The following is a 21928-nucleotide window of genomic DNA, read 5'->3' as shown; positions in this document are numbered from 1 at the left end:
AAAGAAAGAAAGAAAGAAAGAAAGAAAGAAAGAAAGAAAGAAAGAAAGAAAGAAAGAAAGAAAGAAAGAAAGAAAGAAAGAAAAAGAAGGAAGGAAGGAAGGAAGGAAGGAAGGAAGGAAGGAAGGAAGGAAGGAAGGAAGGAAGGGAAAGAGAAAGAAAAGACTAGCATGAAGTTGTGGTTATTAAGCCATTCTCCTAGCCAGAAAGAGCTGTGTTCATGCCCCACCTCTGACACATATTGGCATGTAACCTAACCTTTCAGAGCCCTGGGAAATGTTTAAAGACTATAAGTTGCAGAAGTATTGACCTGTGTTGAAAGAAAAGAGTCTATTCACCAGAGAGTTGTTATACCAATCAAATCATGATCCAGTCCCTATCTGCATCCTTTTAAATAGATACCTACATACTACTTTCCTAAATCTTTGACAAGTTTCCCATGAATTTCAAGAGATGAAAGAGAGATAGTAATTGCTGCCTTGCCTTTCTTACAAGATTTATTGTTAAGATTTTTGGGATAATATATGGGAAGGGATAAGGACTGATTTCATTATTAGAAGGAGCCTCCAGGTGAGGAAACTCCCTCTGCCAATGCAAGTGAACACCTTCTCTGCAACACAGAGTCTTAGCACTAGAGCCCAGAGCACTGAGAAGCCAGTGACTTAACCTGGGGTCATACAATCAGTAAATGTTAGAGGTGGAACCAGATTCTAGAGCTTCCTAGTCAAGAGTCGTTCTCTATCTACTATGTAACATCAACTCTTGAATACATAGGAATTGTTGTCTAACTCTTCCTGACCCTATTTGGGGTTTTCTTTTTTTTTTTTTAAACCCTTACCTTCCGTCTTGGAGTCAATATTGTGTATTGGCTCCAAGGCAGAAGAGTGGTAAGGGTAGGCAATGGGGGTCAAGTGACTTGCCCAGGGTCACACAGCTGGGAAGTGTCTGAGGTCGGATTTGAACCTAGGTCCTCCCGTCTCCAGGCCTGACTCTCAATCCACTGAGTTACCCAGCTGCCCCCTATTTGGGGTTTTCTTGCAAAGATACTGGAGTGGTTTGCCATTTCCTTTTCCAGCTCATTTACAGATGAGGCAAACAGGACAAATTGACTTACCCCAGGGTCACACAACTAGTGTCTGAGGTCGGATTTAAACTCAAGAAGATGAGTCTTCCTGACTAGGCCTGGCACTCTATCCACCATGCCACCTAGCTGCCCATACATAGGAAAACTCCTTGTAAATTGTAAAGAACAGTAAAAAGGGAAGGTATGATTTTTAATGATGATGATGATTCCTTTGAAGGTTTGGAAGTATTGTTGAAAGCTGGAGACCCGAAATGGTTCCCTTAAGCCAAGAAAACTTGCAAAGTGCCTGGTGGTAGGTGATAAGGGAAGATATGTTACTCTTCTTTTGTCCAGGGATGCCCATGTTAAACCATTGTTATTTGCAATCCTTAATTATAACTGTCCTGAAGTCTCCCTCTTCCTCTAATAGGCATAGAACAAAAAATCACCTGCCTCAGACCTTCTTTTCAGTCTTTCCTCTACCCTCAAACACTTGTTTTTTTAAACATTTTTTTTCTATTTTTATTCTCAGCTCTACATTAGCAATCCTATCCTCTCAGCACCCCCTTCTGACATGACCTTTCCCTTCATCTCTCCAGCTGGATCCTGACCCTGAACTGCAAGGGCAGCAGAAATGTCCTCGGTGCTATGAGGAAGGCAATAGAAGTAGATTTCAAGGAGAAAGAAAAGTTTACTTCCCAAGGCATCTACCTTTTCACTGGTGGAGTCTCTGACCAGGAAATGGTAGGTAGGATGGTTTCTTTAGACCTTCCAGGACTTACTATCTATGATAATTGACCCACAGACCTATCTAGAGGCCACCAAAAAATGGTGGCAAATGCCTCCTGAAATAATTAGGAATTTGTATAAATGAATCCAACTCCCCAGACTAGAGGCATTTAAGACAGGGAAATCTCACACACAATATAAAGCCTGGCTTTCAAAGAAACCTCAGAAGCCATTTTTGATACCTAATGTCCAGATAGGTCCTCAAAAGGAGAATACCCCACTATCCCTGATACAGTGGAAATTCTAATCTTCTGGATGAAAAGGGAAAGCAGAAAGACAAGTCAAATGAAAAGACTTTAGCTTTCTGGAACTTCTACTGGTTTTAGGGGGCAATTCAGAACCAAGTCAATATTGCTTGCTTCTTCTGAAGCAAATCCAGCTCCAGGCCTGGCTCAGTTATTGCTATAAGGGAGGACTGTAAGTCAGTCTGGCCTATTGTCCAGAAACTATTAGAAATTAAATGAAAAGAATTTAGGAGTAGAGGGGAAAATGACCCCAGCTAATGGGTCAAACTGTCCAGATACTTTCCAAAAGTGGAATGGAGAATGTGTTTTTCTTCTATTTCTCCTTCCATCTTTCCAGCCAGGGTGACTTGGAATTCCTTTTCTAGGATGTAACTTTCCTGATGCCATCCTTGAGCAATCTCTATTTGAGAGACCCAACTAATTTTAACTATGGTAAATTCTTTTCCAAGTATTCTTCCTCCCTTCCCAGAACAAGAGGGTCTTTGAAAAAAGCCCTAATGGCTCTCTTCCACTTGGGTGTTGACCACTTACTGATCAGATGACAAGACCAATTCCATCTACCTTCCTACCCTGTGGTCAGATGAGTTCAGGATGTTCAATTCCAAGCTTCAGGAACCCTGTAGCCCAGTGATTCCCAAAGTGGGCACCACCGCCCCCTGGTGGGTGCTGCAGCAATCCAGGGAGGCGATGATGGCCACAGGTGCATTTATCTTTCCTATTAATTGCTATTAAAATAAAAAAAATAATTTCCAGAGGGCTAAGTAATATTTTTTCTGGAAAGGGGGTGGTAGGCCAAAAAAGTTTGGGAACCACTGCTGTAGCCTTTGAACTCCCAGAGTTACTCATCTTCCCACAGCCTTTGGTTAGCACCTACATCGCTGAGACCTGCAGGGGCTGTGATCTGAGGATTCATGTCTGCCTGTTCCACATCAATGAGTTAGACATGGATGGAGCAGTTCCTGCTCGCTATGCCAACAGTATTGACACGGCTTCTGCTTACAAGGATATCACTCATGCTGCTAATGGGAGATTCCACTGGTTTGGTGACACAGGTTAGTGAAGATCTTGGCTGCTCTCTCCTTTCCCTTATTTTTTTAGGCAATTCCTTGCTTTTTTTGTACTATCTAGTATAAGCTGTAACTTGTGCCTGATCAGAGTGGTGGCTGCATTCCAGAACAATGATGCACTACAAATGTAACTATGAATGAGCCACCTCTCTTTAAAAAAAAAATCTACCAGCATGCTCTACCAGAACTATTAGAAATATTCCCATCGTCATGTACTTCTTGCACACATGTCCCACAAGTCTTGTGAAGTTGGGATCTTTTAGCTTTGGTACCATTGCATCTTGGCAGATAGACCTCTTAATAACTCATATACTCTTATGATTGTCTTAGAAAACAAAAAATGTAAGTTTCTCAGGCATACAAAATAAAATATATCCTGATCATATTTAGAGAAATTTTAGCCCAAAGACAAATATGAAAATCATCATCATCAAAACAGGAATTAACTCAATCAGATAAACTACTTGGCAGGTACTTAATTTTAACAACATATAAGACACATGGTAGGGTATATACATAAATAGAAAGGTAACACTGCTACCAAAGCAAGGCAGGGGAGAGATAGCTAGAGGTTACATGCTTCATCTGCACCCAGCAATCTCTCAAACAATCAGGAGCTACGTCAACCTTCCATATTCATAGTTTGCAGCCCAGAACTGCCCTTCCTGGACCTTAACCAGGAGAAAGATGTTATAGAAAAGAAATTAGCAGTGTTAAGGTTAAAAATGAGGAGACACCATATGAATACAGCAGAGAGAATATGAAGAATACATATGGAGGCAGCAATTTGTAATGAAAATTCCTCAAGAGAACACAAATAGAGCAATAAAGAAAATTTTCCCAAGCTTCCTTTGAACCATTCTTATTGAGGAGTGTTGAAAACTCATTGGGCAGAAAGAATGACTCTCTGAAGCTCACAACCTTCAGAGAGAGAAACAGAGAAGAAAAGAGAAGAAAGAAAGGGAAAGAGACAGAGACAGAGACCGAGACTCATAGATTACCTTCTACCAGATTCTGACCTTTGAGTCACAGACTTACTATATTTGCACTTTTTCTGGGCCTAGCCTCCCTCTATCACATTTTGAACTTGGGTAGAGTATGGTCCCAGAATTGTCAGTTTATGCAGTATCCCTTCATGATCTCCAAGGAACAAAGCAATTGTCGGGTCTATGATCAGCCAGGTAGAGGGTGCCCTTTTTAAAAGAGAAAAAGAATGCATTTTTCAGAAAATTCTAAAAGATTCATAGGTTCACTTCTCTAATCTTTCCCACTGTTCCCACTGTTCCCACCTGGGTCCAATTCAATTATTAGGCCTTTTTTTTAAAATGGCTTCAACATGTCTTTCACAAATACTCCTGTAAGGAACAAAGCAACATATCTAACATTTCACAATAGATTTGTTCCTAAAACATTTTGTATAAATAAAATTTTTGTAAATTAAGTCTCAGTGGCAGTAATCTAATGGAAAGATCCTAGAACTGGAAGCCAGACTATGCTATCATATAACCTTAGGCAAATTGATTAATCTTCTTTGTCTCGATTTCTTCCTCTATAAAATGGTAATCATCATATCATCTACTCATATTACAAGGTTTTTTTTTTTTAATATGAAACCATAGCTGTGAGTATGATTTGAAAAAGAAGCAACTGCATTTCAGTCTTGGAAGATGCCTTGGAGATCATTTATGATCCTAAAAACTATCATTTTACTTCATGTGTAAGGAAACAGACTCTGGGAGCATAAGCAACTGGCCTAGGACCATGAAGCTAGTTAGTAAGAGATGGAACTAGTATTAGGATTCCTAATAATAATAGCTAGACTTTACATAGCTCCTACTATGTGCCCAGCACTGGCTAAATACTTTACAAATATTGATCCTTATAACAATCCTGCAAGGCAGATATTATTTTATCCCCATTTTATAGTTGAGGGAAACTGAGGCATATATGCTTGCCCAAGCTTACACAGCTAGGAAGTGTCTAAACTGGAATTTGAATTTACATTTTCCTAATTCCAGGTCCAGTCCCTTATCCATTGCACCACCCAGCTGCTTCCTATGCTCTTTCTGTCCCGTACTAAATCAAAACACATGGAAGACACTATTATATTACTATATTTTAATCATTCTATAAATAATGATATTGATAGGATAGAATAGGATAGGGGCTAGACCCATAATTTCATTATTAGGAAGGACTCCCAAGTGAGATAATGTCCTCTCTTAGGGCAGATCAGCATCTTCTCTGAAAAATGTATGTCTTGTGTCATTTTTTGTACTTGTATTTCTGGGCTACCCAGTACCAAGCACACAGTAGATACTTAACAAATACTTACTGACTGATTAATAGACTATTTTGTATAACTCTGGATTGGCATATATTGGCATATATTGGATTCCCTTTAAGGCAGGGTACATTATAGTGAAGATTTCTTTGCAACAATTCACCAAGATCTGAGGTTGATCTCAGAATTTAAAGTTGGAATTGAATCTTTGTCCCTAATAAGGGTTAATAAGGTCTTGTGGGGAGAGCCCTAGATGAGAAGCCAGGATGTGTGGGCCATTCACCCCTTTCTTCCAAGCTACCAAAGAAAGCAAGTATGAAGTTCCAACAGGTCTCTGTAGAACAGGCTTCTCTTGTTTTAATTAACTCCTCTGGCATACAGTTCTTGCTTAAAACCAATTTCCTACAGTCACTCAGTGTTTGGCTTCCAGGCATTTTCGAGAGTGATGATATCAGTGCCATCGCCTTGGAGATGGAAAAGGCCATCAACTACTCCCAAAAGGTGCTTTTCCTTTGAGACAATTACCTAATTACCTTCCTTCAATATACAGTGTTTCCCCATCCTTTCCTCCTCTACCCTGCCACTATTCAACCACTTGGGGGTTTCCAGTGTGCTAAATCAGTGAGCATTTTTCTCTTAAAACCCAGGTCTTTGAAATTATTTCAGGATAAAGGGGGCAGGGAAATAGTTAGGATTATCCCTAAACAAAATTTCAGGGGGAATTACAAAGGGAACTTGGGCCTCTCTTTTTCCTTCCTTCCTTCCTTTCTTCCTCCCTTTCTCCTTTTCTTCCTTTTTTTCCTTTTCCCTCTGTCTCTTTGCTTATGCTGTTCCCTCCACACATACACTGCAACAATCTTACACATTCCACCATTCCTCCACCTTCTGAAAGTATATTTCTCCTTCAAGGTCTAATTCAACATCCTTCATGAGCTTCTCCCCACTCCAGCCATCCAGCCAGAAGTGATCTCTTCTTCCTTCACATTCCTATACTACTTATTGTCTGCACTATTAATTTGGTACATTATCATTATTTATATACTCATGTTATTTCCCCTTAATGGACCAACCTTTATGAAGGCTCAAGAGACTATCTAATTCATCTTTTTATTTCTCCACCAGATAAGCAAGCACAATGTCTCACACATAACTAGAATGCCCAGTAAATTTTGAACAAATCAGTGACTTTCATGTCCCTCTCCTAGGTACCCAGCTTCCTCAAGTTTCTCTGATACCCCACCTTTTCCAAGTGGTGCCCTCCTGGTAGCAAAGCTTCCTTTTTTGGATCTTCTCTAAAGACCTTTCCTATACCTCATTAAAATGTACCTACCATCCATTTCTCTTTGTTCCTCTCTCTTCAGTTCCTTTGATTCAACTGGATCTAATAAATGAATTTATGTCATAATTATTGGTTGAAAGTGGCTCCTTATAATACTAGTTGTTCCAAATTCCATACTTGTATTTTAATGGTGGCTTTCAATATCTGATCAAGAAAGAATTTCAGGTCATTGGGGGAAGATTCTCTAGGGCAAAAGGTCTTAGAAAGTCTTCCAATATGACCATTAAAACTATAGCCAAGGGGCAGCTGGGTAGCTCAGTTGAGTGAGAGTCAGGCCTAGAGACGGGAGGTCCTGGGTTCAAACCCGGCCTCAGCCACTTCCCAGCTGTGTGACCCTGGGCAAGTCACTTGACCCCCATTGCCCACCCTTACCAATCTTCCACCTATGAGACAATACACCAAAGTACAAGGGTTTAAAAAAAAATAGAAGCTGAGGTTGCTATCTATGCTCTATTTGGAAAAAACAATGTGACTGTCATTAATACTAAGCAGCGGCCATAAGGCAGTCCAAGATTTCTAAAGGAAGGGCCTAGGGAGCTCACTTTCAATAAATTTCGAAAGGCGCCATTGCTTTCAATTGAACCAGCATATAGTTCCATCGCTACCACCCACTACCACTCCCCATGAAATAGCCCTGACAGCCCTTGTTCTTGATATTTAACTTCAGATCAGACTAAAGAGCAGCACTAACATTACACTTTGCCATTTCAGTGTGCTTTGCTGGTAGCAGCCCTCAAAAGCCAGCCAGGATCTTCCAATGAAAACCCACCGATTCCCAAAGAAGAGCTAAAGGTGGTGAAGGAAAAAAGCCAGCCTAAGCCTCAGCCTCGGAAACTTTACTGCCCTAAACCCAACACCCTCACGCTGGGCAAAATGGTTTGACTCTCGCTTATTAATAATGAGTGCCTGTGTGTTTCACCTTGTCTCTTGATCATTTTGAGGGTTTAGAAACATCTGAGGCAAGGCTCCAGAGTTTAAAAAAAAAAGGAAATTGGGAAACCAGGAAATGAGAACCAGCACCTCCATCTCACTAAGGACCAAAACCCACAATAACTCGAATTAGGGAGGAGGTAGGAACATCCTGCCCACTGTTCCTGGGAAGTAGAGGTCTGAGGAGACTGCTTATCGGCTCAAGTCAGCTGGTAGAATGGGTCTGAAAAAGGTACCAAAACAAATCAGAACCTGATTCGATTTGGTTTGCTTGGATTGGCCTCAGAGGATGGTGCTAGCGGAATGGAGTTGGCACTTAGGATGGGTATCATTGTATTTAGAGAAAGTGGCACAGTGGATACTTGATCTATAGGAATATCTCGGGACCAGAAAGAGCTAAGGATAGACTGGAGAACTAAAGTCAAACTTGTCAGGAGAAAGAGAAGGAAGAAGAGGAAGAAAGAAGAGGTAGCATTTAGCCTGTAAATGGTTTATTCTTTGTCCCTGGCCAAAGAATTCACTTTTCTTGGCTATTAGAAGGAAATCTGATTTTTCATAGGTATCCGGTTTGTTTGTATATCTGTGTAGATATGGAACCCTAACCTACTGGAGCTCCCAAGAGAGAGGCCTGAATCTTCCAAAAGACCCCAGAGCTGACAGCCAATAGCAGAGCTTGGGAATAGAAGCAGGGCAATGAGGCATATGTCCTTCATTATTTTTAAATGATATTAATGTTCTAACCTAGCAGTTTTTCTTAACAAGGCAAAAATGGGCTAACATTCAGTCAACACTCAATTCCATTTGCACAGACATTGTAATCATTCAAGAGTTTCATTTAGGCTTCCAGGGTGCTTCATCCTTCCTTGTCTTGCTCTCCAAATATTTGTCCATGATTTTTAAAAAAACCCAGAGTTCTAAGGCCTTCTTCTTATCCTCTTGCCTGGTAGTTACTGAGCCAAAGGCCTGAAATGGCAGCCCTGTAGACTATCAATGCCTCTAATAGACTTTTGCATACTTAAGGCTTCAGTGGGATAGGCTCTTTCTTAGAGTTTCAGAGTTCTTAGCTTTTCCATGTGGGTACACAGATAAGGGGCTCCTCATCTGGCAAGCTGGAAGAGACTAAGTGGTTTGTTTTAGCTGAATAGTTACTGCCTTTCAGAAATACTTAATAACAAAAGAACTTTCAGCTTGACAAATGGTAGAGTTGAGTTGATATATATACTCTCTCAGTCAGTCAAACAAGTGAGAAATTTAGAAAAATCTAATTAGTGCAAAAGGTGAAACAGACTACTATTTATGATGCCTAATTCTCCATATTTAGTCATTCCTGTTCTGTCTTTTTTTTGCCAAGTTCCCTACCTTCACAGACATAATGGTATAGTATAGCAAAGGCCTAGAAGTCCCACGCAATCTAGTAAAGCTTCCTACAGGAGATGGGAATGATGTGTCCTCATATTTCTCTTGCTACTTTTCCTATCCTCCTTAGCTCTACCTTGTAGAGGTTATAGTTATAGATTGATAAGAAGGTTCTCAAGGGCTAGGGATGCAACTAGCATAGAGATCAAGACTTTTTTCCAGATGACCTTTTTTTTTAGGGTAATAAAAGTGATCTTGACAGAGACAAGATCATCAACACAAAGAATATAACATGGCACCCAAACACCACCAAACCAACCATCCCATCAGGTAAGAGAGGGCACAGGCTCTAGCATGATTGGGATGGGGAAATAAAGAAAAAGTATTTGTATGGGGACCAGTTTTGTAAGCCAAAATCTCAATACCAAGTCTAAATGAGGCATAATACATAATCAGAGCAGATGACCCAGATCCAGTTGTGTAAAGAGAGCCCTATATTTGCCAGAAAATGTATGTGACCTACATGGCACACTTCAAAAGAGTCAGTGGAAGTCTAATGAGTATGTCATATTGAATAGAAAGAGACCTCTTAGTAACCTAGGATCTCAAAGTCATACTTGAGTTTCATAGTTTGTGATGACCAAGAACCCAGTCTTCCAGTTCAGTGTAGTTTGGGATTTAAGAAGTAGCAATTAAGCTAGAAATCAGCATGGTGTTAATCAGCATGGCGTCCCCTATCTGAAATAACCAAATGTTCTCCTTTTCTAGGCCAGCTAACAAAAGATTGGAATTCAAATAAGGGAAAGAAGAAGATCAAACCACCAAAGAAAGGGCCAGCCACATCTTTTTCATTATTCGTTCTTGACCAAGGGAAAGATGCAGGTAACTGAGTTAACCTACACTCCAATTCTGGGCCCCAAAGTAAGACCATTTCAAAGGACCTCTTCTACCTGGTAGTTGGAAAAGAAACAGCTCTCCAGTTCCAGGGTCCTCTGTTTCCCAGGAGGCTACATTAACAATATTTCTGGAGTACATTTTCCTTAGTTTGACATCTGCTAACTTATTCATGGGATGATCTTGCAAAGATTATATACAGAGAGAGGGAAAGTATCCAGAAAAGGCAAAAATGCATATTTCATTAGAAAAAAAATTCTCTAAAATTCAACTGCCTTAACACTCAAATGTTAGGAGAAGGTCCCCTTACCATGAAAATAATTGGGGTGTGACCCTGGGCAAGTCACTTGACCCCCATTGCCCACTCTTACCACTCTTCCACCTAGGTGCCAATACACAGAAGTTAAGGGTCTAAAAAAAAGAAAAAAAGAAAATAATTGGTGGGAATAGAAACAGTTCAATCTGGGTACCCAGCCTAGTAAATGGTGCCAATCAAGTTAAATGATTTTCTTAATAGTTTTTTGTTTAGCTAGTATTTCTACTATTTAGTGGGTTGTACTTAAGACTGCACAATGGATAAAACATGGACCTTTGAGTTTGAATCCTACTCCACATACTTTTCTGGTTCTATGACCTTAAGCAAATCACTTAACCCTTCTCAACTTTAGTTTCCTCATTTAATAATAGCACCTCTTTTCCAGGGTTATGGTAAGAATGGGATGAGACAACATATGTAAAGTGCTTTGAAAACTTAAAAGCACTATTTAAATGCTAATTATTGCAGTATTATAAATAGAGATCCATCCTTTAAAAAATAATGAACTTTGTGTTTTAAAACAAAATTGAAATCAGGCATGGTAGCTCATATATAGTCCCTTCTACTGGAAAGTCTGGAGCTGGTGATTTGCTTCAGTTCAAGAATTCTGAGAGGCAATAGGGCTAAAAGCCTAATGTCTCTAATTTAGAAAGTAAGAATTAAGCCTAAAAGACAACACAGTGCTAACCAGCATGCCTCCCCCCATCTGAAATGGTCAGGTGTTCTCCTTTTCTAGCCCAGCCAATGAAACTGGGCTCTGACTAAGGGAAAGATCAAATCACCAAAGAAAGGGTCAAGCATAGTTTTTTTTTCATTATTTGTTATTAACAAAGGGAGAAGTTTACCAGTAAGGCATGGAGGGCTGCTGGGCCTCTTAAAGAAGGTTAAACCAACCAAGGTCAGAATATGGAATGGGCTAAAACTTCCACGCTGATCAGTATTCTGATCAGTCCATGATTAACTATTATACTTCCAGCCTGGAAATGAAATAAGAAGACCCAGACTCTAAAACAAAACAAAACAAAAACAATTGAATGACATTGAGAATTGGTTCCAAGAAGGAATTATACTTGATGTAAATGTTATCTCTTCTAGATGCAGCACACAAGAAAAATCTACCAATAAAGGTTGTGAAAAAACCTTTGTCTTCCACTGAGTTTCCCCAAAATGATGACATTTCCTCATCTGAAGAGGTATTAAGTTATCCATAATAATAGGTGTCTCCTTGAATATAATGGAATGTGTTATGTAATTAGAAATGATAAATATTAGAAATATAAAGAAAATAAGGAAAATATATGAAAATACAAAAAGGAAAGGAAAGAAAAGAAAAGAAAAGAGAGGAGAATAATATATACTATGATTACATTTAAAAAATTAGCAGTCACAAAATCAAGAGAAAAAAGTATCAAAGTAAAGTAAATCCAAAGGGGGCTTAAAAGCAGAGGATGTCTTTATTAGCATACATATATCATTTATATCTTTTTAACAAATCACAAATAATGTAGAGTTTGTGGTCCTGCACATATTTTTATGCATTTATTTAAATGATTCTTGCTGGCAGTGGTGATTCATAAGTATATAATTCTTAAAATTGGAGAGAAAAAAACAAATATCTCCTGAACATTGTTTCAGAACATGGTGGCTAGGTGGCATAATGGATGGAGTGCCTGGCCTGGAGTCGGGAAGACCTCAAGTCCATCCTCAGATAGCTGTGTAACCTTAGGCAAGTCACGTAACCCTATATGCCTCAGTTTCTCATCCATAAAATGAACTGGAAAAGAAAATGGCAAACTACACCAGAATCTTTGCCAAGAAAACCCCAAAAGAAGTCATGAAAAGCAGAGAATAACTGAACACTGACAATAACTACAAAGAACAATGGTTCTTCTGAATCAGATCGACACTTCTAATCTTTTTGAGGATAAGGAACCCTTTTAAAACATTTAATAAAATGTTGAGGACCTTCATATGACACTGTGGTAACTGTTCTGTTAGTATCTGCTGATTAAGAAAATATGTAAGAGGACATAATTCTTTTAAATGAATTTGTGCTTTGTCTTCTTTATATTTGTTTGTTATATTAAAGTTCCCAGATATCTCCCTCTCTCTCCCATCCCTTCACTGAAGAAGGTATCATTTGACAAAAATATTTAAATATATATATGTATATATTTGTATACATAAAACTCTGTCTTGCATGCTTCCATTATCAGCTCTTTTACTGGAGGTGGACATAAACAAATTATTCCCTAAACAATATTTCTGTTGCTGTATAATGATCTCTTGGTTTTACTCCTTTCACGTTTTATAATTGCATGTAGGTCTTTCCATGTTTTTTAATTAACCTACATGTCATTTCTTACTGTGCATTTCATTTATTACAGCAGCATTAAATGCCTTTGAAAAATATATACACAAGACATTAGTCCACAAAAGCTACATATGTTTATTTATTATACTGGTCCTGCTCCCCATTTTTGTTGAGTCATTTCAATCACATCCAACTCTTCATGCTACTTTCGTGGCAAAGTCACTAGAGTGGTTTGCCATTTCCTTCTCCAGCTCATTTTACAAATAGGAAACCAAGGCAAACAGGACTAAGTAACTTGCAGGACCATACAGCTAGACAGTGTCTAAGGCTGGATTTGAACTCTTGAAGATGAGTCTTCTTTATTCCAAGCTCCATCCACTGTGCCACAGCTGCCCAGCTATCTATTTCACTAGACTTAAATAAAAGTTAAAATTATAAGACTTGATATGTAATGGGACCCCCGGGATTTGGGGACCCTTGGGTGGACAATCCATATACACTCTCCTTCTCTATCTAGGGCATGTTTGTACCCTATATCCCTGGAAATTCCTGAAGGCAACTGTATTCCCAACAGAACTCTTGCATCTGTTTCATGTAACCTATGGACAACCCCAATCCTCCAATCCCTGCATGAGATGTATCCGATAGATCACGATTATGACAGGCTGTATTGTATTTCTCAGAGCTCTCCGTTAACCATTACCTGTTACTATACAAACATTGCCTGTTGCCATATTTATGGAAAAGTTTGGGTAGAAACTCCAGTCACCCTGTCCAATAAAGTATCCCTTGATTACTGTCAGCCCTCCTAAATTCGTCTATATTCTTACCCCTCAGGACCCCTGAACAAGTCCTGACAAGACCCCGTCACTAACAGATATGCACATGAATTTGTGGAGTTCTGCTAGGAAAGATCCACATGGGGCCCACAGACCACAAGTTAGGAGCTCAAAACCTCCATGAATGTGTTAGTTTCTTCAATTTTTCTTTCAGTTAACAAAATTCTATTTTCATTTCTTCCTACTTCTCCCCTCTACTGTGAAAAAAAGAAAGAAGAAAAACAAATCCCTTGTAGCAAATAAGAATAGTTAAGGAAAACAAATTCCTGCATTGGGCATGCCCAAAAAATATATATTGGGCTACACCTGAGTCCATCATTTCCCTGTTAGGAGGTGAGTTGTATACTTCATTGTCAGTCCTATGGAATCATAGGTGGTCACTGTGTTGATCAAAGCTCTTTAGTTTTTTCAAACTTCTTAGTCTTTATGGTATTGTTCTTATTGTATATGTTATTCTCCTGATCCTGCTCTCTTCACTCTGCAGTCGTTCTTGCAAATTTTCTCAGGTTTCTCTGAAAAAAGCATCTTTTTCATCATTTCTTTCAGCATTCTGTTAAAGCAAATTGGAACTATGTCCAGAAAGTTACAAAACTGTCAATTTGACATAGCTATATCACTACTAGGCACCCCTACCCCAAAGAAATCAAAGTAAAAAGGAAAGGATCTATACACATAAAAATATTGCAGCTCTTTTCATAGTAGCCAAAAATTGGAAACTAAAGTGAGGGGTGGGGGAGTTTTCCCACTGGGAAGTGGCAAAAGAATAGGTACTTAATGAAATGTTATTATGCTCTAAGAAATGATGAAATGGAATTTCAGAGAAAACAAGGAAGAATGCTACAAACTCAAACATAATGAAGTGAGCAGAACCAGGAGAACAATACTCTAAAGACAAATAATGAAAACAGTATACACATTCCTTCTGTTCTGTCATGTATGTGGAAATACTGGTTTCATTTGACATTTAAGTACAGAATAAACGATACATAACAGAGAAAAACAACTTTGAAAGACCTGAGAAAACGGATCAATGCAATGATAAAGTTGGAGTCCAAAAAAAAAAAAATGAAATTGAAACATAACATTCACCACCTGACAAATAATGAGCTTTATTTTTTTTTCTTAAATTATTTTATTTTTTAGAAAAATTTTCCATGGTTACTGATTCATGTTCTTACTTTCCCCTTCAACCCCACTTCACCCAGCTCCTGCCATAGCCGACATGCATTTCCACTGGTTTTAACATGTGTCATCAATCAAGACCTATTTCCATTTTATTGATAGTTGCATTGGTGTGGTTGTTTCGAGTCTACATTGCCAATTATGTCTGCATCAACCCATGTTTTTCTTCTGTGTTTCCACTTCTATAGTAGTTCTTCTGAGTGTGGGTAGCATTCTTTTCCATAAATCCCTCAGAATTGTCCTGGGTCACTGCATTGCTGCTAGTACAGAAGTCCACTACATTTGATTTTACCACAGTGTATCAGTCTCTGTGTACAATGTTCTTCTGGCTCTGCTCCTTTCGCTCTGCATCAATTCCTGGAGGTCTTTCCAGTTCACCTGGAACTCCTCTAGTTTATTATTCCTTTGAGCACAATAGTATTCCATCACCAGCATATACCACAGTTTGTTCATCCATTCCCCAACTGAAGGACATACCCTCATTTTCCAGTTTTTTGCCACCACAAAAAGCTCTGCTATAAATATTTTCATACAAGACTGTTTATCTATGATCTTTTGGGGTTACAAACCCAACAATGGTATGGCTGGATCAAAGGGCAGGCATTCTTTTATAGCCCTTTGAGCATAGTTCCAAATTGCCAGCCATAATGGTTGGATCAGTTCACAACTCCACCAGCAATGCACTAATGTCCCAGTTTTGCCACATCCCCTCCAGCATTCATTACTCTCCCCTTCTTTCATTTTAGCCAATCTGCTAGGTGTGAGGTGATACCTCAGAGTTGTTTTGATTTGCATTTCTCTAATTATTAGAGATTTAGAACACTTTCTCATGTGCTTATTGATACTTTTGATTTCTTAATCTGAAAATTGCCTATTCATGTCTCTTGCCCATTTATCAATTGGGGAATGGCTTGATTTTTTATACAATTGGTTTAACTCCTTGTATATTTGAGTAATTAGACCTTTGTCAGAGATTTTTGTTATAAAGATTTTTTCCCAATTTGTTGTTTCCCTTCTGATTTTGGCTACATTGTTTTTGTTTGTACAAAAGCTTTTTAGTTTGATATAATCAAAATCATTTATTTTACATTTTGTAATTTTCTCTAACTCTTGCTTGGTTTTAAAATCTTTCCTTTCCCAGAGATCTGACAAGTAAACTATTCTATGTTCACTTAACTTATTTATAGTTTCTCTCTTTATATTCAAGTCATTTACCCATTCTGAATTTATCTTGGTGTAGGATGTGAGATGTTGATCTAAACCTAATTTCTCCCATATTGTTTTCCAAATTTCCCAACAGTTTTTGTCAAATAGTGGATTTTTGTCCCAAAAGTTGGGCTCTTTGGGTTTATCGTAGACTGTCTTGCTGATGTCACTTACCCCAAGTCTATTCCACTGATCCTCCCTTCTGTCTCTTAGCCAGTACCATATTGTTTTGATGACCACTGCTTTGTGGTACAGTTTAAGATCTGGTACTGGTAGGCCACCTTCCTTCACATTTTTTTCATTATTTCCCTTGATATTCTTGATCTTTTGTTCTTCCAAATGAACTTTGTTATAGTTTTTTCTAATTCAGTAAAAAAGTTTTTTGGTATATGGAGAAAAATAAATAGGGGTAAAAAGGAATACACCTTCTTTTTAGTAGCACATGGAATATTTACAAAGATAGACCATGTACTAGGGCATAGAAACAAGGCAAACAAATGCAAAAAAGCAGAAATAATAAATGCAACCATATCAGATCATAATGCAATAAAAATAGTTATTAGTAAGAATACATGGAGATGCAAACCAAAAACTAATTGGAAATTAAATAATATGACTCTCCAAAATAAGTTAGTGAGAGAACAAATCATAGAAATAATTAATAATTTCATTGAAGACAATGACTTCTTACCCAAACCTATGGGATGCAGCCAAAGCAGTTCTAAGGGGAAAATTTATATCACTGAGTGTATATATTAACAAATTAGGGAGGGCAGAGATTAATGAATTGGGCATGCAACTTAAAAAACTAGAAAATGAACAAATTAAAAATCCCCAGATGAAAACTAAATTAGAAATACTAGAAATCAAAGGAGAAATTAATAAAATCAAAAGTAAGGTTTTGGGGGGGGCAATGATTCAGTCAACCAATCAGACATATGATTTCTCAAATAATGTATTCCTTTATTTGAAAGTGGTTGGCAAGTTGCAGCTTGAGAAAACTAAAGCTAGAACTGCCCAGATTCTTGTTTGGTCCAAACTCAATTCATCAGAAGAAAATGGAAGATGCCTTACAGAAGCAAATTTCATCCAAAACCACCAGCTTCTATCCAATGGCAGAAATCAAGGTCAGTCCTGAATTCTAACCTCACCAAATTTTGATTGTAGTTGCTTAGACCAGCCTGGTAGGCTGTGGCAAGCTGGAGTATACTGCATAGGTAAGTAGGTCATCATTGCTCATTTGCCTGCACTAAAACTTAGATTGCTTTAGGCCTCTTAAATTAGGCAGTCCTTTGGAGTTCAAAAATATCTGTGTTCTGGTACATAGGAAAAGGGTTATTAAGATCAGCCCCAGAAGCACTAAGGGACATTCTGAAAAGAAATGGTTTACTCAAATGTATTCAGCGAAGGGCTGCTAAGAAACAGCAGCCAGGACAACTGTATTGGAGCTGAAATATTAAGTTTAAAAAAATCTCTCCCACCTTTGCCCTCACAACCACATTTTCAGCCTCTAAGAGAACTAATATTGGCTAAAGACAGCAGAGTCAAAACTAATCATTTGTAGTGCTTTCAGATTTACAAAGTGCTTTGTATATCCCATACAAGTCTCACAACAACCCTAGGAAGGAATGCCATTATAATCCCCATTTTATAGAGGAGGAAACAGAAGCAGATGAGGACTGAGTGCCTTGCCCAGGATCGCTATGTATTCAAGGCAAAATTTGAACTCAGGTCTTCCTTGACTCCAATTCCAGCACTCTATCTACTCTAATGCCTAATTGGCCCAAGAATTTATTAGTAAGTGCCTGTCCAATTTAATCCACTAAACTGCAAATCATGCCTCCCTAACTGCTTGTGATCTGGTTTCCCATCAACCTTTCTGCTTTAAAATAGAGATGGCTCTATTGTGGCAGTGGTGTTATTGTTTTCATTACAGTGATAGTATTTGCCATGAATCTTCACAGACCTATTCAAGAATGTAAATTCCATGAGTGCAGCTGGGTGGCTCAGTAGATTGAGAGCCAGGCCCAAAGATAGGAGGTCCGGGGTTCAAATCTGGCCTCAGACACTTCCTGGCTGTGTGGCCCTGGGCAAGTCACTTGACCCCCATTGCATAGCCCTTACCACTCTTCTGCCTTAGAACCAATGCGCAGTACTGATTCTAAGATGGAAGATAAGAGTTTAAAAAAATGTAAATTCAAGAAATATATAGGACTTAGTTTAAGAGCAAAAGTATGCTGAATAGATGTTTATTATTAGTAATAATAATAAAGTATTAACCACAAATCAAATTTAAGTGGTTAGGTGGGTTTGGGGGATAGAGAGAGATAAGGTGAAAGGGGCAAGAGAGCCAGAGATAGATTTGCCAAAATAAAAGAGGTTCACTGAAGAATTTTGTAAATGCCCAGAAGAGAAGAAAAGGAAAATCAGCAGCAATCACAGAAAGCAGGAGAGTTTTGAAAGTTTCCTGTTGAATTTATTATAAACTTTAAAACAAGTTCTATATAATAGTCACAACTTGTGAGTCACACTCCTCTGTATATGGAAATGTCCGTTTCATTTGGTGTTAAGTACAGAATAAAAATAATAAACCTCTCTGCTTTAAGTCAGTGATGTCAAACTCAAATAGAAAAAAAGTCCACTTAAACCATACATAAGGATCCCTCCAGGATGTGTGTGTGTGTGTTTACATGTATGTGTGTTTTAAAATTAATATTATCTATTTTATTGTATTTTTATTTATCTTGGCAAATATTTCCCATTACTTAAAAAACAAACAAAAACCCTTACCTTCCATCTTGGAATCAATACTGTGTATTAGTTGCAAGGCAGAAGAGTGGTAAGGGTTAGGCAATGGAGGTTAAGTGACTTGCCCAGGGTCACACAGCTAGGAAGTATCTGAGGCTAGATTTGAGCCCAGGTTCTTCTATCTCTGGGTCTGGCTCTCACTGAGTCACCTAGCTGCCCCCTCCTCATTACTTTTTAATTTGGTCTGGCTAAGTGTTGTCAGCCACTCTCATGTTCAACACCTCTGGTCTAGGCAGCTTTCTAACACTAAGATTCTCTGCACCAGTGAAATCACAACACCAGCCCTTCTCCCCTAAGTAGTTGATGGGAATCAGAAAAACATTTCTCCATTCCTTTTGTGTACTTTCCCCCCCCCAGGGCATGATAAAGCACCTGCAGTGCCAGGATAAGGACTTAGAGGAATACATAGAAGTGATAGAGAAGACAACAATGTGCTACATCAGACGGATTCATTGGTTGCTGACAGGTAAATTTCTTGCCCATGAATGGTATTCAGGAAGCAGGGAATAATAGCATAGAAATAGCCCAAACTTTGGTTCCAACATCTTCTCTAACCCTACCTTCCCTTGACTTAGCTCATTAAATTAAACACTAAGCATTAAGTGCCAGGCACCCTGATAAGTTCCAGGGAAACAGAGATAAACAGGAGACAGTTCCTGCTTTCCCAGCACTTACATTCTAATGAGGGAGTCAACACAGGACACATGAGTATATACACATACAGAATGAACTGGGGCAGATTCAGGGGGGCAGGGAGCATTATCTATGTTGTAATGTATTTTTTATTAATTTTGTTAAACCTTTCCCAGTTACATTTTAATCTTGTTTGGGCTGCCCTTGGGTTTGACTAAAACTTCTGTTTTAAAGCATTTCCTTCTAACCAGTGTGTTGAAATATTGCAGTGTTTCACCAGAACATTCTTTCCATACATATTATGATGTCTTCAATTCCTTCTTCTGTTTGGCCAGTTTAAAAAAAAAAAAAGTATGTAAGGGATATCTAGGTGGCTCAGAGGATAAAGAGACAGGTCTAGAGACAGGAAGTCCTGGGTTAAAATCTAGCCTCAGACATTTCCTAGCTGTGTGACCCTGGGCAAGTCACTTGACTCCCATTGGCTAGCCCTATTACTCTTGGAACCTCTACTTGGTATTGATTCTAAGACAGAATATAAGAATTTTTAAAAAATAAGTATGAAGACTCAGGGAAAGGAGTATATACTCGGGTCAAGGAAAATGAGACATCTGCTCTAAAAGTCAGCAAACCCCATGCAAACTGGCATCCCCCCTTTCTTTTCCCTATTCTCTCTGTCCACTTGTTCTGTGTACATTTTGGTGCCCCTTGCTCAGATGTCCATGGCCAGGAGAAATATACTTTGGAAAGGTACGGTTTCAGTAAAGTTTCACACAGTGGCATTCTTCAATCCAACCCTTAAATAAAAAGAAAAGGAAAAAAAGGACAGAGGATTTCTCTGTAGGTGGGCTTGCCACACACATCTGGGAGTCATAAAGTCACATCATATTAGAATTAGAAGGTCATCTTGCCCAACCCTCTTATTTTACAGATGAGGAAACTGAGGCCTAGGGACATTATGTGATTCGCCCAACTTCACATAATTGGTTTGTGTCAGAGCCAAGACTAGAACTCAGGACTCCAGACTCCCAGTATAATTCTCTCCCACTGTACCATTCCGAGTTCCAGTAGCCTCCCACCCTAACCTCAAGCCATATATGATATTTCCCAATAGGATGTCATCTAAAAAAGGCATAATCAAGAAAAATGTATTGAAGACTTACTTTGTTAGGCACTACAGTATATATTATGGGTAAGGGGAAACTAAGTTATGCCTCATTCCTCTTCCGGTTCCATATTCATCAGGAAGTCGTCGACTATTTGGCACCATTTTGGAGAGCAAGGTCTGCATCATGATAGACCTATCAGAGTCCATGGGGTCCCATCTGCAGCAGGTGAAAAAAGAACTGAACTTGCTGATTTGGGAACAGCTGAGAAAATGTGACAGGTAGGAACAAGGAGCCCTGGGGAGGAGGGAACCTATCTAGAGATGAAGAGACTTTCCTGCCCAAAAGTTATATGATTCAATAAATCATTATCCCGTGGTCAGTTCAGAGCCTAGTTAATACCTTCATCAATTCCCCTTTCATTAATCAGGCAAGGAGATGAATGTTTCTAAAATATCCTTTGAAATGCCTCAGAGCAAAGATTCTCAAACTTTGGGTCATCAGTTAAAATTTATTACTTATTCTTAAAAATTAATGAAGACCTCAAAGGATTTCTGTTAGGTACCATATTAGAAATTAAAATCGATAAGAATTTAAACTATATATTAAGTTACTTTACAATACCAGTAACAGATATATATATATGTAAACATATTTTTATTTAAAATAACTTTTTAAAAAATTAGTGAGGTATGCATGGCATTATTTTACATATTTTGTAAATTTCCTTAATGTCTGTTTTAGTAAAAGACAGCTGGATTCTCACCTCTGCTTCTACATTCAATCTGTTATGATCTATTTTTTTATTGAAGTATATGAAGTAAATATTGCCTCATACATGTAATTGGAAAGAGGGAGAGTATTTTAATAGATATTGTCTTAGTTTTATTGTAAAAATAGTTTTGACCTATTGAATAGCCAAAAAGGATCTCCGAGACCATACTTTGAGAACCAGTGGACTAGATAAATTGAAAAACACTGACAGTGAGCTCTGTTTGGAAAATAAAGCAATTTCTAAAAAATCATCTTAAGTATCTTTCTACCTGTGCCTATCAGAAGTGAGAAAAATTATTCTTATTTTCTCGGAGGTGCAATGTAAATTACAGCTAAAATTGACCTTGGAAAGACAGGTATAAAGAAATCAATAAAAACTTTTTTTAAAAAAGAGAAAGAAAATACAGATAGGGAAAAAAGAAAAAATAGAGGTAGACTTTGTTTTCACGCACAGAATAAATGAGGTCTAATCTCCTACTGTAATCCAATTTATTACCCCCTGCCAACATACAATTCAGTCTATTACATTCCCTTTCCCTGCCCCCAAACCCTTATCTTTTGTCTTAAAAATAGATTATCAGTCACAAGGCAGAAGAGCGGTAAGGGCTAGGCAATATCAGAGGTCAGATCTGAACCCAGAACTTCTTGTCTCCAGGCTTGGAACTCTATCCACTGAACCACCTCTCTGCCCCTTAGTCTATTATATTCTAACCAAAAGTTCTCTCTCTCTCTCTCTCTCTCTCTCTCTCTCTCTCTCTCTCTCTCTCTCTCTCTCTCTCTCTCCCTCC

At 38.4% G+C, this 21928-nt stretch overlaps 1 protein-coding gene across 1 annotated transcript in view; it reads left to right on the top strand.

Moving 5' to 3' along the window:
• VWA3A (von Willebrand factor A domain containing 3A) overlaps positions 1-21928 on the top strand; it is a 78856-nt gene that overhangs the window by 50554 nt on the left and 6374 nt on the right. Inside the window, exons 17-27 of the mRNA XM_044657451.1 lie at positions 1300-1374; positions 1661-1805; positions 2952-3147; positions 5877-5947; positions 7497-7661; positions 9311-9401; positions 9840-9953; positions 11377-11474; positions 16797-16949; positions 18988-19096; positions 20506-20647. Coding sequence (XP_044513386.1) covers positions 1300-1374; positions 1661-1805; positions 2952-3147; positions 5877-5947; positions 7497-7661; positions 9311-9401; positions 9840-9953; positions 11377-11474; positions 16797-16949; positions 18988-19096; positions 20506-20647 — 1359 coding nt within the window. The remainder of the gene's footprint in view (positions 1-1299; positions 1375-1660; positions 1806-2951; positions 3148-5876; positions 5948-7496; positions 7662-9310; positions 9402-9839; positions 9954-11376; positions 11475-16796; positions 16950-18987; positions 19097-20505; positions 20648-21928) is intronic.

Source organism: Gracilinanus agilis, chromosome 1 (genome assembly GCF_016433145.1).
Source record: "Gracilinanus agilis isolate LMUSP501 chromosome 1, AgileGrace, whole genome shotgun sequence".
Taxonomy (NCBI): Eukaryota; Metazoa; Chordata; class Mammalia; order Didelphimorphia; family Didelphidae; genus Gracilinanus; species Gracilinanus agilis.
This window is presented reverse-complemented; position numbering and strand designations above follow the sequence as displayed.